The following is a 14,980-nucleotide window of genomic DNA, read 5'->3' as shown; positions in this document are numbered from 1 at the left end:
ACTGGCACTGCCAAACGCGCCGCCGCTTGAAGCGTATGGACTCTGCGTCGAACGACGACATTGAAGAGCTCGAGGCCAAGGTCAACTACGTATCGACTAGACGATCCACTAACTAACTATGCCATCTCCACGATAGCTCGAGGAAGCCTTGCGCCAAAACGAGCTCTTGAGCCACGAGAACGAGCTCTTCGACTCGTTCCTCAAGCGCAACGCGCAGGTCCGTCGCCCCGGGGGAGCCATTATCAAGTGATTTCTTATAGCCGACCAATGCCGCCGAGGACGACGATAAGAAGGACAAGCCCGAGAAGCAGGCCAAGAACCGGCAGCGACGGCAGCGGCCGCAGGCCACGATAACGATCGAGCAGAAGAATGACATTTGCTCGGCCGAGCTCGAAGAGGCGCAAAAGGAGATCGAGGAGACCAAGCGCAGCTCGGAGCGGCTCATCGACACGCTCCGCGCCGTCTTGGAAGAGACCGACATCCGCATCGCCGAGCTCAAGATGGACGCCTACGAGTTCAAGCGCGACATCGTCGTGGGCGCCGAGAATTTTCGCACGGGCAAAACGATAGCCGAGAAAATGGTCCGCTACATGGAAGACAAGTTGCGCGCCAAGGACGCGGTCATCGAGAAGCTCCGCCTCAAGAACGCGACGCTCAAGAGCCAGGCGCAGAAGATCGACGCGCAGCTGCGGCAAAAAGAAGAGATGGGCGACGCGCTGCACTACATTGACTTTCACCAGCTCCAGATTGAAAACAAACAGTACGTCGCCAAGATCGAAGAGCGCAACGACGAGCTCCTCAAGCTCAAGCAGACGACCGGCAACACGGTGCAGCTGCTCAACACGCTCAAGCAGAAACTCAACGACCTCATTGACGAGTCGGCGTGGCTCCAAGCCGAGATCCGCGACCGCGCCGAGCTCCACGACAAGGTCAAAACCGAGCTCCTCACGGTCGGCGACGAAATCTCGCACGATACGAAGCTCGTCAAGTCGTCGCTGAGCGCCAAGGCTGAGACAAGCACCGAGATGCCGCAGGTATTCTGACGCGCCTGTGTCATACCCGCCCAGAAGTCCGACTAGATTCTCGACTTTGTGGGCCAAAAAGCGCTCATGTACGAGCTCGCCCAAGAAGTCGCCAACTACGAGCGCAAGGTCGAGATTGCCGAGATGGCGGCCAAGAAGAAGGCGCGGGACCAGCGCCAAAGTGCGCTTCTGATGCAGCAATCGTAATTGGACGTTACGAGAGGTCCGATGTGTACAAGTTGTCCTACGAATCCGACAGGTCGTGGTCTTGAATGACTACCGAGCACCTCCAACTCGGCATTGGCGCAGGAACGCGCCGGCAACGTGTCCTTTACGAGTACTATAGTATGTATACCAGACAACAATATTGTCTATCATGTTTAAAGATGCTACAAGTGTGTACGCAATGGATCAATACGAGGCCCACTTAGCCGCCAAAGCCCCACGCCTGCGAGCCTTCGTCCGCATCGGCGTTCCACGTGAACGAGTTGGCGCCAACTACACGATTATGATGGTGAGCACATTGAACAGACGAAGCTGGTGCTGTACATTTGACGCCTTGCGCGGGCGGGCACCCGCCGTGAAGGCTCTTGGGGTCGACGTGGTTGTCGGGCGTTTGGGCGTAAAAGAGACTCGCGTGCAGCTTGAGCGGCGGCACCGCAAGGCCCTCGGAACACTCGTCCATGCCCGAGCGCTGGATGCCCGTGACGAGGCGCTCCTTGGAGTACGGAAACACCGTCTCGCCGCCCTCATCGACGTCGTTGAGGTACAAGAAGAGCGTCACGAACCGGTTCGGCTCAAAATGGCGCAAATGCGTAGGAATCCTAGACAGTTGTCTCAGCGATCGTCCTCCTCGTAGACATAGCAGTACGTGTAGCGGAAGGCGTCGCCGGCGCGCTTGGTCCAAGCGTTCACGGCGAGTTCGAAGATCGTGACGCTGCTCCGGGCAGCATCCATCAAAACGTTCTCGGCGTCTTGGTTGGTTTGCAGCCACTCGGCCCACTCGATACCGACGAGCGCCGCCAGCTCGTCGAGGGTATGGTCTTCCAGCACGAATTTGACGAGCTATACAATAACATTCGAGACAAAGCCAATGGAAAATACGGCAAATTACCGTCTTTTCGAACGTCGTACGGTACGTCGGGTAGTGGGGCCCCGTGGGCTGGACATCGGCGGGGGCGTCCGCGCCGAGGTCTTGGACGCGCTCCTTGGCCCACCGGATCCAGCGAAAGTAGTGCGAGACGCCGCTGACGGGCGGCTTGGGCGCGCTATTCGATCACGTCATTTGCACGAGATGTCATGCCAATTGCACGTACGTGTAATGCAGGGCCGGCAGCGCCGCGCGCTTCTCCCACGACGCAATGATGTGCGGCAGCATGTACCCGCGGCTCTCGAGGAGGATCTCGACGATGCCGTTCGCGCCGTTCGCCACGTTCTCCTTGACCCAGTCGCCCCACTCGGCGTCCGCGTGCTCGGTGAAAAAGTCAGTCGCCGCCGCGTCGTCGAGGAACGCTTGCAGCACGCTGTGCTGCCACGTCATCGTATCGTCGGCGTTCGGGTACATGGGCCCGTCGCGCTGGAAGGTCGGGTCCAAGCTTGCCTCGATCGGGAGGCTCTCGATCGCGGCGGCGGCCCATGCACACCACGCCTTGTAGTCGGCGACCGCCAAGTTCTTCTTGCCGAGGAAGTCCTTCGAGTCAAAGTAGTCTTCGTGCTTGCGGAAGAACTGACCGGCCTCGTAGCGCACGAGTTGGAGACGCTCGGAAAGCGCCGGGCTTGGCAGACGTGCGAGGGCCGCCGTGCGCCGGCGAAAGTCGCGCGTGAACGCCGAGTCGTCGAGAAACGCCGTGTAGCTCGTGCGGTCCGAGTGGTACCCGTCAGTCGCGTCCTTGCTGTCGACGGGCGACCGCTGGAGCTTGTTCATGCCCTCGGCAATGATCGCGTCTGCTTCTTTGGCGTCAAAGAACGCCTCGACGTCAAACACGAGCGGCGATAGCGAGATCGTCTTGAGCGAGATGCCGTCAATGTTGCGCGTGTACCCGACCTTGATGCCGGGCCAGACCCAGATTTGAAAGTCGACGAGGACGTACACGAGTCGCTCGGCGTCGACTTCGGCAGCGGTCGTAATCGGGTCGCCCATGCTGTTGTAGAAGCGGAGACCGTTGGGAAAGTAGTCGGGGTCGCTCCCGAGCGCGGTGGCGGCGGCCACAGCGAGCTCGTACAAGCACCCGTCCTTGGGCTGCCACTGGACGAGGACGCCGTCGTCGCGGCCGTTGAGCGCAATAAAGACGCTGCCGGTCGCACGGAGCGTGGCGGCGTGGCCCAACGCCACGTCGACGTGGACGGGCTCGGGCGTCACGACGGTCGGGAGGCTGCACGTCGCGTCCGGCGTGAGCAGCTTGCGCGTCTGGATGTGCACAATGTCGCTCGCGTACTTGTTGCCGACGGGTGCAAAGAGGTCAGCGTACTCGTGGGCTGAGTAGCCGACACTCTGCTTGGCAGCATCGAGGAGCACGCGCGGGTTGAGCTTCACACCCTGGAACTTGACCTTCCAGAACGCGACGGCGCACGCGACGAGGATCGGGATCAAGATGAAGCGGAGGCTCAACTTGGGCGCGCCGGACGCCTTGGTCCCGAGGTCCTTGCGCTGCTGGATCTTGCCCGGCAGCTTGGCTTTGGCCTCCGATGTCTCGGTAGCGGGCTCGGCCTCCTTGGCGCCGGCCTTGCGCTTGGTCACCGTCGTCGCCTCGGCGGGCTGCTCGGACGTCGCCATCCGCGAGAGGAATTGAATTTTCTTGGCTTTCATCCGGCAAAATCGGACCTGAGCGCTGTTGCCGGTGTATTTTAGCAGCCAATCAGAACGCGGCCACCGCTGCTTTCAAACATGGCGCGCTCCGATTGGTCCAAAGAGCCCGTCCCTGCCGCATATCCAGCGCTATTTTTACTACCCCCGCAAGGATGTCATCGACCACACAGTCCTGAGTCCCATTACTCTGCACCCAAATGGACGACTTCGCTGGCCTCTATTGAGCCAAGGGTGGAAGAGGCGGGCGGCTGGAGACCCGGGCTAGCAGCCACAGGCAGAGATTCCCCTTGAAATTGCTATCAGCATGTGCAACGGGCGCTTGCAAATCTGTCGATTGTATTGTACGCAGGCAACCTCTTCACCCTCGTTTCTTCAAAACCATCCAAGCTCAGCGATCCTCAAACCCATGCGTCGGACCCTCTGTACATCGCCTCGGGCCAGTGGCCTCGGACCGTATTCTCTGACGGTAAAGAATGCGGTGTACTAGTAAGGTTCTGGCTCTATAGCACTCAACTGCCAAGCTCTCAGCAGCTTTGGTGCAACGAGATCTGGTTGATGTTTACCAAGTCTATTAATGCACACTAGCGGTCGGGAAGGTCTCATAGAACGCATGGGTGGGTCGTCGCGAGGCGACTCGTCAAGGGACCAGTCAACACTGCGAGTGATCGATCATCCGAGTCAGCAACATTGATTCACTGTCCGCCGGAATGTTGGTCGTGCGGAATATCATTTCTTAGAGGTGTTTCGAGGTGACGCGCAGACAGGGCGCCGATGGACGAGGCCGACCTCCGCCTCCAGGATCTCCTAAGTGGCATCGACTTTGACCTCTCGGTCCCGGACGTCGTCATGTCGCCGGCGCCGACGACCAGCAGCAGCGAGAGCCCGAGGCCCGAGGCCATCCTCCCGGGTACCCAGCGCACGCAGCGCCATCGCAAGAAGCACCAGGACGAGCTCGCGTTCTTAAAGCGCAAGGTGCACGAGCTCTCGGAGCATCTGCGCGTGCTGCAGCAAGTCAAGGAGCTCGAAGCCGGCAATACACCGCAGAGCGAGTGGAAGACGCTAGCGCAACTCGCGCGGCAACGACAGCATGATGTCATGACCGAGAATCGGCGGCTCAAAGCCGCGATCGAAGAGCAAGTCAAGTTCGCCGAGTACCTCGTCACGATCTTAGAGAAGAAGCCACGACTCGGCCTCCTCTCGGCCGACGCGAACGACCAATGGCAGCTGCTCAAGCTTGTCGCTGACCCAACAGCCCGGGCGTTGGCCTTCCATGCGATCGTGGACCGCGAGTATGCCAAGCTCGACACGGTCATGATCGAAGGTGGGCTCATCGACCTCCACGAAGAGACACATTCGTACGTCCCCAAGCTTGTGAACGGTGCCCTCGAAGTGCAAGTCTCCGTCTTCATCCTGTACGGCGTGCACTTCAACTTGCTCGCTGAAGCCTCGTGGCAGGTGCTCCGCGGGTCCGTCGAGCTCGAGACGACGACGGGCACCCACGTTTCGTACCAGCAGCTGCACCAAGTCGACCCGTCGACTGTGTACATCTCGTCGATGTGGTATCACTCCAACGGCGGGTACCAAGGACGCATGATCGTCAAGCGGTACATTGAAGCGAACCGTCAAGTCATCATCAGCCGCTCGATCCACGAAGACGAGCTCCACCCGCTCGTCGACGGCTGCGCGATTGCCAATGAGGTGTCGTGGGTCGCCTTTGACTGCGATCCGACAACGGGCCTCGCGCGGGCACGGTACTTTCAGCGGATGAAGCCCACGTACTTTGCCGACGAGCAGAACGACCGCAGCCACCTCGCGCTCTGCCAGTTCCTCATGGAGCTCTGTGAGCAAAGCTCCATGACGTTTGAGCACACAATCAAGACGCAGCTCTATCGGCTCCTCTCGAAACCTCTGCCGCCCAAGAAGCGACCATAATAACAGCTCGTTAGTCTATTGTTCATCGTTCAATCGACTAGCCTGTTGTACTATCTGCGTCAACGGGCAGTACTGAGTGAATTTCACGGTTGACCTACGCTGTGAGCACAATCACTCTGGCGATGCGCTTGGGACACGCGGACGAAAAATAGCGTGCCCCGCAAGACCCATGAAGCGACGTTGCGCGTTCGCTGGTTCATTCGCAGTATGTCGATCCCTCTTGTCGATAATTTGTCTTTCACGGTAGCTTGGAACCTGCATTTTACATGATTCCCAGAATGCACTTTGGCGCTGAAAATGAGATTCATGCATTCTTAGAGGTGAAATCCGATAATTATTTACTTTGAGAGGCTCTGAGCTCGTCAGACAGGCGGCACCAGTCTCCTTTGAACATATCGCCATGGACAGCACGAGCGCGTGGTCGGGCCTCGAGCTCACGTTGGAGGAGTGCGAGATCCTCGACGTCATCTGCCCGTCGACGTCATCCACGAGCTCCGAGTCGTCGGACGAGCAGCAGCGCAAGCGGCGCCATGCTGCCAAGCTCGCCACGCAGCGCACACAGCGCCACCGCAAGAAGCAGCAGGACGAGCTCATGTATTTGAAGCGCAAGGTCGACGAGCTGCAAGCCCAGCTCAAGCAGCTCACCGTATCACAGAAGGCGCTTTCAGCCGAGCCAGCGAGCAAGTGGGAGAAGCTGGCCAGGGACGAGCGCAAGCGACAGCAAGTCGTATCAAATGAAAACAGCCGCCTCAAGGCGGCCATCGAAGAGCAGGTGCAGTTTGCTGAGTGTCTCGTCGAAATGATCAAGAAGCGACCGCGCCTGACGCTCGCGAACGAAGAAACACGGGACCAGTGGAAGCTTCTCAAGCTCGTGGCCGAACCGACTGCGCGCCTCGAAGCGATCCACGCCATCGCAGACCGCGAGTACGCCAAGATCGACAGCGTCTTCATCGAAGCTGGTATCGTCGACGTCGGTGCCGGAGACCGCCGGCGTGCCATGCCAGTCATGCTCACCAACGGTGACATTGAAGTGCAAGAGATTACCTACGGCCGCTTTGCGGTGCCGCTCTTCATCGTGGCCGAGGCAGCTTGGGACGTCCTTCGCGGTGCGGTTGAGCTCCAGGCCTTTCCGGGCCACTATACGATCGTCGAAGATGTCGACGCCTCGACGTCATACATCAACGCGCTCTGCCTCCACGAGCTCGGCAACTCGCAGTCGCGCGCCATCGTGAAAAAGTACATGGAGTCACCATCCCGCTGCGTCATTGTGGTCCGAAGTGTCATGGAAGATGAAGCCAAGCCGCTCGACCCTGCGTACGAGATTTGCGACGAAGTCATGTGGCTCTCCTTGGACATGGACGAGGCTGGCGTTGCGCTCGGGCGCTTTGTCCAGAAAGCTCGACTGCGTCCCGGTGAACTCGGCGCAGGCGGCGTCGTGCCCGACTATCTGATGGACGCCTTCACAGAGAGCACCCGGACGTTTGAGAACGCGATCAAAACTCGAATTGAAAAGCTCATGGGCGGCTGCTGCCAACCGTGGACGGTATAACTATTGCTGCATTGTTCATTCCAGCAGTGTTTCTTGCGCACAGGTCGTTCCATTTGTACTAGGATAATGTTGTGATCCACTCAACACATGCACATGAGTTTAGACCGGTGCTGCAATGACCTGTGCTTCAATGGTAGTGATCATGAATGCGTACTCGGTGACGAGCGACCCACCGTTGAAGCTAGAGCTGCCTAACGATACCCCCGTGAAAAAGATACCAGCATATGACTCGTGGTGACTCACATGGTCTTATCGATGCGCTTGCATCTTCTGCGTTCAAGTGCAGTACCGGTATGTGATAACGGCGTCCCAAACAACCGCCCACAAAGTCACCACGCACTACTGGCGTGCCACGTCACCCTGGCTTCGAGTGGCGGATTATAACACGCGTTTGCAGTGGCCCGGCGGCTGTGGCATCCGTGTGGCTAAATGCAGTGAAAGACAAGAATCGTATTGCGCTCGGCGCGCCACGATGACCTGACGCAGCTCACGCTTGCAATCAGCGAACGCCCAACCCAGTTCGGCACCATCATTCCGACAGACGGTACGTGCCCAAGCATAAAGTTTGGGAGGTTTTCTGATTGATTCACTACTGATGGCGCAGCTCGATGGCGTACTTGCCAACTGCACATCATCATTACCATCCCCATGAATAGCAGCGCGTGGCCGGGGCCGCAGTTCACGGCCGAAGAGTTCGAGATCCTCGAGGTCATCCGCCCTACACCGTCATCGCTGTCGTCCTCGAGCCCCGAGGCGAAGCGGCGCCACGCCTCCAAGCTCGCGTCGCAGCGCACGCAGCGCCACCGCAAGAAGCAGCAAGACGAGCTCGTCTACTTGAAGCGCAAGGTCGACGAGCTTCAAGGCCAGCTCACGCAACTCACACTCACGCAAGCCATGTTTCCGCCAGAACCCGATAGCAAGTGGAAGAAGCTGGCCAAGGACGAGCGCAAGCGGCAGGCCGACGTGCTGCACGAGAACAAGCGCTTGAAGACGGCGATTGAAGAGCAAGTTCACTTTGCCGAGTGTCTTGTCGAGATCCTCAAGCGACGACCTACACTCGATGACACAGCCCAAGATCAGCAATGGAAGCTCCTGAAGCTCGTGGCCGAGCCCCGTGCGCGTCATGCTGCCTACCACGCCCTGGTTGACCACGAGTACGCCAAGATGGACAGCGTCTTCATCGAGGTCGGCATCATCGACTTTGCGCACGGCGACCATCGGCGCGCGATGCCCCAGCTCCTTGCCAATGGCAACATTGAAATCGAAGAAATCGTGATCGGGCGGTTTGCGGTGCCGCTCTCGATCGTGGCCGAGGCTGCTTGGGCCGTCCTCCGCGGCGCCGTCCAAGTCTCTGCGTTCCCCGGCCACTACACGGTCTTGGAGCACATTGATGCCTCTACAGCCTACACCAACTCGTACTGCCTCCACGAGCTCGGCAACTCGCAGTCGCGCACGGTCGTGAAAAAGTACATGGAGTCGCCATCCCGCTGCGTCTTTGTGTGCCGGAGCGTCATGGAAGATGAATTGCTGCCGCTCGACCCGGCCTATGTCACGTGCAACGAAGTCTCGTGGCTCGCCTTTGACGTCGATGAGAGCGGTGCTGCGCTTGGCCGCTTCGTGCAGAAGGCGTGGCTGCGCCCGGGCGAGCTTGTCGCCGGCGGTGTCGTCCCCGACTATCTGATGAATGCGTACACGGAAGGCACGCGGTCGCTCGAGGAAGCGATCAAGATGCAAATCGATAAGCTCATGGGGATGCAGTGCGAGCCCTGGACCGTATAAGCTATGGGAACAAAGCGTCTACAGTTGAATTGTGTTGAGACTCGTCTACGCCGACGGCTTGCCGTCGCTCTGGGCCTTTGCCTTGGCGGCGGTATCCTTCTTCATCTTCTCCATGTTTTCCTATGCCAGCGCTTGAATGCGGTCGTGATGGCAGCAGTGGACGTACGAGGATGCACTGCTTGTAGTCATCCGTCTCCTGGTCGCAGTCGGACTGGACAAAGTTGCCCTTGAGGAGGCCGTCGAACCAGCTGCCGTAGCACGCGCGGGCCTTGGCCTTGTACGCTTCGCACGCTTCGAGGGCTTCCATCGTCTCGGCGATTCAATGACACAAGCGACGCCATTGGCCTGTGCTTGAAACCTCTGTAAAGTAATATTTGCCTGGCCATGACTACTTCATACGTGGCACTCGGAGCAGCGAGGACGACAAGCGTGCTATCAAAAACTCTGGAGACCTGGGCGCTATCGACCGCGATAAGTCGGGCCAGGAGGAGTTACTTTGGCGGGGTTTACAGTGTATTGACGAGCGCGCCCTCTGGCCCAGAGGCTCTGGGGTGCCTATTGCTGCGAAGGACGCTTCGAGAACGTGGCCAAACCCAACAACAACCTCTTGTGTCTGTACTCGACACGCAATTGGCTCGGCGTGGAGAGATCTAGGTCTTGCAGCGCAGCTTGTACTGAAGCCTACTACAATAGCATCGCATCATATACTGGAGGGTATGGCCAAGCAACACGCATGGTACGTTGCCATCGCCTGTATGCAGCGCTCGGTTGGTCAAGTCTCAGTTTATCGATTGCTAGGCGCTGTTGCGATTCACACCAACGACGACGAGTACCAATGCTAAATACACTTGGCGAAGCGTGGCGCAGAAGGGCACGGTCAGTCCACCACTGCAGGTGTTCAAGCGATATTAATTTGCAGAGGTTCTCCGAGCATTCAAGCAAGATGGAGTCGCGGGACAAGGACGGGGACGCTGCGCCACCGTCCAGCAACGGCAGTGACGCCAAGGTACCTGCATCGACGCGCCACGTGCGCCGGCAGCAAGAAGAGCTGGCGTACCTCCGAGACAAGATCACCGAGCTCCACAGCGTGCTCGAGGTACTCATGCTCGACAAGGAAGTCGAGGAGGCCGTGCATCCGCCAGGTCGGTGGAAGCAGCTTGCACAGAACGAGCGCAAGCGGCAGCATGACGCGCTTGTTGAAAACGAGCGCTTGAAGGCTGCGGTGCAGGAGCAAGTCCACTTTGCCGAGTCGCTCGCCTCGCTCCTCCGCAAGAAACCCCGGCTCTGCCTCTTTCCAACCGACCCGCGCGACCAGTGGCGCGAGCTGCACTTGGTGCGCGAACCGAGCGCGCGCCGAGACGCCTTCCATGCGATCGTCGACCGCGAATACCAACTTCTCAACAGCGCGTTCATCGAGGCTGGGCTCATCGAGTCGGAGACGCAGGTGCCAAGCCACGAGCCGCGTCTACATGGCCACACCCTCGAGATTCAATCCAAGTACGCGGTGGCGCTACCGCTCAATGGCGCCACCGACGTGAGCACGCATCTCGCGCTCGTCTCTGCGACGCTATGGGACGTGCTCCGGGGTGCAGTCAAAATCCCAACGCGCAGCAAAACGCGTGTGCTCCTCGACCAAGTCGACGACAGCGTGTCATACTCGATGAACACGAAACCGTACCGACTCGGATCGACCCAGCGCCGGATGATCTACAAGCTCTACAAGGAGGCAAACCGGAGCGTCGTCGTCGGGCGCAGCATCGAACGCGACGAGTTGTACCCGATCACGACCGACTGCGACGTCTCGAAAGAGGTCATGTGGTGCACCATCGAGCCGATTCACAACGCGATTTTGCTCAAGTACTTTCACAAGACGCAGCCGTTCCGCGCCAGCAACGGCGACATGTCACCGCGCCTCATTAGCGAGTACCTCGTCGACATCCACAGCACGTTTAGCGACGCGACCGAGGTCGTTACGAACGAGGTCAAGGAGCGCGTCGCCCAGAGGAGTCGTGGGACATTGAGATGTAAGTAGCTATTTCTTGATCGCAGACCACCGTCCAGTACGGCGAGACGTGCGAACCGTCCATCTTGACTAATCACATGACGTGTCAGTATGCACGAGAACGATGTCACGCCATGGGAGGCAAGCTACTGATTGCATCGAAGGTGCGTCCAGTCGCGCCCCACCACTTGTGTGTGGCCGCGTGCACCAAGTCACTTGTGGATGCATTCAGTGGATGTATACGATTGCTTGGAACAGCCATCTCTGCGTCTTCGATTTTCATGGGAGCCGTTGGGGTGCAGCTGACGTGGACTCTTGTCGGAGCGCCGGTGAAATATTGGATGGCTGCACACATGGCGTTAGTATACAATTCGCTCCGACTTGAGTCCATGACCAGTCGCCAGCCGCCGGCTCTCGTGCCCGCGATGCCCGTATCGTGGACAACGCACTCGATCTCGCACCTCTTGACGCCCGAGGAGCAAGACATCTTGACGACGCTCGTTGAAGCCCGTCCGCGCTCGGCGTACCAGCGCTACATGGACCGCCAGCAGGCTCAAGCCGACGCGCTCCGGGTTCAAATCCGCCACCTCGAAGACTTTCTTCGCACGCTACAAGCGGTGCAGCATATCGGGCATCGCCCAGTGTCGTGTGAGTACTGGCAGCTCGCGCGGGACGAGCGCCGGCGCATGCTCAGCGCGATCTTTGAGAACCGACGATTGCGAGCTGCGGTGCAAGAACAAGCCGACTTTGCCGATAGCGTCTCGGAGCTCCTGCACAAGCAGCCCGCTATTCCCTTTACCTTGTGACGACAATGTATTGTACTGAAGTCCTGCACGAGTGGTCGCATGCACGGCTTGCATTTTGAGGTCCGAGGTTGTTGTAGTCGGGAACCTTGGACTTTGTGGAGAATCTTGCGAAGATCCCGTCGTGTTCGAGCAATGCGAGACGCAACGTCCACAACTGACTACATCACTCGGCTTCCATGAACAAGCGCCTACTCGCGCGGTCGCCGCGACGCGAAAGAAGATCGCGAGGCCTACTTCGATGGACCTTTTGGGCTACATCTATGATACAACTGCGTGTCTCCACCAAGTCGGCACCACTTCTGTTCGCCCAGCGACGGAGCAGACACCGCCGATGGGGTCGAGCGGCACAAGCCATCAGGTTTGCTGAGCAGTTGGATGCTACAGTCATCACTTCAGCAAGGCCATTCTACCGTCGGTGTGGCGTTGGATCTCGGTGTACACGCGTTGATACCAAGTATGTTGACGAGCGCCGAGGTGCAGCGAGAGGGAGCAGCACCATTGCACAACCATCTGGTGCGTACATCGTGGAGCGACGAGCCAAAGGTGCACTCCACCGTAGCACGAAAGTTGCTGCTGGCGGTTGCCAACGGCTCGAAGAAATCGCGGCGCCATCATGACACCGGCGCTTCCCAGCCCCATGCAAAACACCCAAAGTAATATCAAGGTCGTCGTCAGAGGCGGCACCTGCAACGTGTCAGCTCGTGGGCGGTCACTGAGTAGCTTTCTCACTGGCGCCAATCGCAAGCAACACGAATCCTTCCTTGTCATTTCTTTGTTCTGCGTAACGCGCTTTTGATAGTACACGAATGGACGCGCTCCTGTCGACGCCCGAGTATGACGACGACGCTTCGACGCAAGTCGCGCCGCCCAAGCGGTCGCCGTACCAGCGCTACATGGACCGGCAGCACGCCGAGGCGGCGTCGCTCAAGCGCCAAGTGACCGAGCTCCGGGGCCAGCTGCGCGCGCTCCACGCAGCCCGCGAGCTCGCAGACGCAGCCCACCCCGCAACGAGCGAGTGGGCACGCCTCGCCAAGTCGGAGCGCAAGCGACTTTGCGAGAGCATGACCGAGAACCGTCGGCTCAAGGTTGCTGTGAAGGAGTATACCGAGCACGCGCAGGCGCTCTCGCTGCTCATCGAGAAGACGCCACGCCCGCTCGCCGTTGCGATGGACCCGAACGACTCGTGGAAGCACCTCCGCCTTGGCGCGGACCCGCTTCTGCGCTACTCGGGTTACCACGCCATGGCGGACCGCGAGCGCCAACACTTGCGCAGCGCCTTCTTGGAGGCGGGTCTCGTTGAGGCGCGCGCCGTGCCCCACTCGTTCGAGACACGCGTGTTCCACCAAACGCTCGAGATCCAAGCCCGCGTTTGCGCCCGCCTCCCTCGTCGCTTGGACACGCCCATGGACTTTGAGATCATGACCCGCGTCATCTGGGACATTATGAGCGGAGCGGTGCTCGTTGCGTCGCCGACCGGGTTCCGTGAGGTGCTCACCACGGTCGACGACTCGACCACCTACATTACGACCAAGCGCCACTACACCCTGGGCACAAGCGTCCGCAACGTCATCGTCAAGCGCTACAACGAGGCAAATCGGTTTGTCCTCGTGTGGCGGAGCGTTGAAGACGACGAGCTCTTTCCATTTGAAGCCGGCAAGGACATTGCGCGAGAAGTCGGCTGGATGCTCCTCGAGCCGTGCGAGTCGGGCTTCCTCTTCAAGGTCTTCACCAAGCTCCAGCCATTTACGTCCGGACACGACTGCTCGCCCGACGAGATTCGAACGTACATGCAGGATCTGCACGGTGCGTCGCAGAACGAGCTGCGGATGTTCCTCCTCGAAGCCGACAAGCAGTTTGGCGCGCACCAGCGAGCGGCGTTTGCAAAGACAAAGCCCGAAGCGCGTGCTGCGTACGGCTGATGGCGCAAGTGTTTTGTGTAGTGAACTGTCTTGTATTGATTGATGTCGTCATTGTCAGCAAGTGAGAGGACGCCGGTGGAACTTGAACTTGACGCGATGAGATGAATTCAGCCGAGCTACTCAACACCGCAGCGGTTGGTGCTGTATGAGGTCGTCAGTACAACGAAGCCCACGAGAAGCTCTGTCGTCAACAAGAGACATGTTTAGCAGAGAAGGAGACTGTGTCAGGCACTAAAGGTTGAAGGGAAAACGAAAACGACGTACGAGGGACCCGACACACGACGCGGTTGCTGGGAAGTTCCATCTCGCCTCCAGAGCTTACATTTGCTGGATCAAGACTGTTAGTTGTCTGGAGAGGCCTTGCTGCAACTCGGGCAATTCAAGTCTGTTTAACACCCACCGCGATCTCAATAGGCCATTCATGCAATGAGTCTAAAGGGTGTCGTGAGCATCCGCCTCAAGGTTGAGACAAAGTTGCGACTCTTTGAAGCGCTCATTGAGCCATCGTGCATGCAGATATCATCGTCACGTCGGGCGAGCTTCTGGTAGCTTTGACAACAGCGAGGTCAATCGGGGCAGTGAGTACTAGTGCTGCAGCATGACGTGTACAAGTGGGCAAGAAGCTACGTGCGTTGATCGTTGTCGGCCGTAGCAACAAAAAAGACGACCCCGTGCCGCACTCGCCAGGCATCAACGCGCTTAGAGGTGCTGGAGGTGGCAAGGCTCGAGAACTTTGCCTTCTTGCCCGAGTGCTCCTAAGCGACCAATCTCTGACGCCGTCCGAATCGAAGCTTGGGCCTCAACTGAGAGCTGTCATGACCCATGGAGCTGTGTCATCATGAAAATGACCTTTTGGGATAGACGTCAATGCAATTGCAGGCGACACCAAGCGATGAATTGCCGAGCTGAGAGACCGCAGAGCCTGATATCAGGTCGAGACTACCACTAGCGTCTCGTGCTCTTCGTACACAGAAACAATGAACAGCAATATGAATCCGCGCTGCCGATACAATGCACCTTGGGTGTCGCTCAGAACCAGAATATGAACCCGAGCACGCCATGCGAAACATGCCGAGTAGTATCCTTCGACGTCACGCTGGGCTTTGCATGACGTGCACAGCCTTGTCTATGCCCACACGCGCTGCTGCTGGCGACTGAACGAGAG

General features: G+C 58.8%; 8 protein-coding genes across 8 annotated transcripts; 6 read left to right on the top strand and 2 right to left on the bottom strand.

Moving 5' to 3' along the window:
- SDRG_06527 (hypothetical protein) lies at positions 1-1,420 on the top strand. The gene is made up of 4 exons (XM_008612308.1): positions 1-80; positions 137-217; positions 261-1,034; positions 1,080-1,420. Exons 1-4 carry the CDS (start codon positions 36-38, stop codon positions 1,227-1,229), a joined length of 1,050 nt encoding a protein of 349 aa, XP_008610530.1. The 5' UTR covers positions 1-35; the 3' UTR covers positions 1,230-1,420.
- On the bottom strand, positions 1,295-3,837 carry SDRG_06526 (hypothetical protein). Its single transcript, XM_008612307.1, has 5 exons — positions 2,339-3,837; positions 2,137-2,290; positions 1,894-2,087; positions 1,572-1,846; positions 1,295-1,520 (listed from the first exon to the last, which is right to left on the bottom strand). The coding sequence occupies exons 1-5, from the start codon at positions 3,826-3,828 to the stop codon at positions 1,450-1,452; spliced, it is 2,184 nt and encodes a 727-aa protein (XP_008610529.1). The 5' UTR covers positions 3,829-3,837; the 3' UTR covers positions 1,295-1,449.
- A 696-nt stretch (positions 3,838-4,533) lies between these two features.
- On the top strand, positions 4,534-5,817 carry SDRG_06525 (hypothetical protein). Its single transcript, XM_008612306.1, has one exon. The coding sequence runs from the start codon at positions 4,600-4,602 to the stop codon at positions 5,758-5,760; it is 1,161 nt and encodes a 386-aa protein (XP_008610528.1). The 5' UTR covers positions 4,534-4,599; the 3' UTR covers positions 5,761-5,817.
- Positions 5,818-6,139: 322 nt separating this feature from the next.
- Positions 6,140-7,419, top strand: SDRG_06524 (hypothetical protein). The gene has a single exon (XM_008612305.1). The coding sequence runs from the start codon at positions 6,161-6,163 to the stop codon at positions 7,307-7,309; it is 1,149 nt and encodes a 382-aa protein (XP_008610527.1). The 5' UTR covers positions 6,140-6,160; the 3' UTR covers positions 7,310-7,419.
- A 489-nt stretch (positions 7,420-7,908) lies between these two features.
- Positions 7,909-9,128, top strand: SDRG_06523 (hypothetical protein). Its single transcript, XM_008612304.1, has one exon. It carries the CDS (start codon positions 7,958-7,960, stop codon positions 9,086-9,088), a length of 1,131 nt encoding a protein of 376 aa, XP_008610526.1. The 5' UTR covers positions 7,909-7,957; the 3' UTR covers positions 9,089-9,128.
- SDRG_06522 (hypothetical protein) lies at positions 9,008-9,427 on the bottom strand. The gene is made up of 2 exons (XM_008612303.1): positions 9,255-9,427; positions 9,008-9,208 (listed from the first exon to the last, which is right to left on the bottom strand). The coding sequence occupies exons 1-2, from the start codon at positions 9,393-9,395 to the stop codon at positions 9,134-9,136; spliced, it is 216 nt and encodes a 71-aa protein (XP_008610525.1). The 5' UTR covers positions 9,396-9,427; the 3' UTR covers positions 9,008-9,133.
- A 604-nt stretch (positions 9,428-10,031) lies between these two features.
- SDRG_06521 (hypothetical protein) lies at positions 10,032-11,914 on the top strand (the record flags this gene model as incomplete). The annotated part of the gene is made up of 2 exons (XM_008612302.1): positions 10,032-11,112; positions 11,454-11,914. 2 exons carry the CDS (start codon positions 10,032-10,034, stop codon positions 11,894-11,896), a joined length of 1,524 nt encoding a protein of 507 aa, XP_008610524.1. The 3' UTR covers positions 11,897-11,914.
- Positions 11,915-12,627: 713 nt separating this feature from the next.
- On the top strand, positions 12,628-13,896 carry SDRG_06520 (hypothetical protein). Its single transcript, XM_008612301.1, has one exon. It carries the CDS (start codon positions 12,703-12,705, stop codon positions 13,813-13,815), a length of 1,113 nt encoding a protein of 370 aa, XP_008610523.1. The 5' UTR covers positions 12,628-12,702; the 3' UTR covers positions 13,816-13,896.
- The last annotated feature ends 1,084 nt before the right edge of the window (positions 13,897-14,980 follow it).

This window comes from Saprolegnia diclina (genome assembly GCF_000281045.1).
Source record: "Saprolegnia diclina VS20 unplaced genomic scaffold supercont1.18, whole genome shotgun sequence".
Taxonomy (NCBI): domain Eukaryota; phylum Oomycota; class Saprolegniomycetes; order Saprolegniales; family Saprolegniaceae; genus Saprolegnia; species Saprolegnia diclina.
This window is presented reverse-complemented; position numbering and strand designations above follow the sequence as displayed.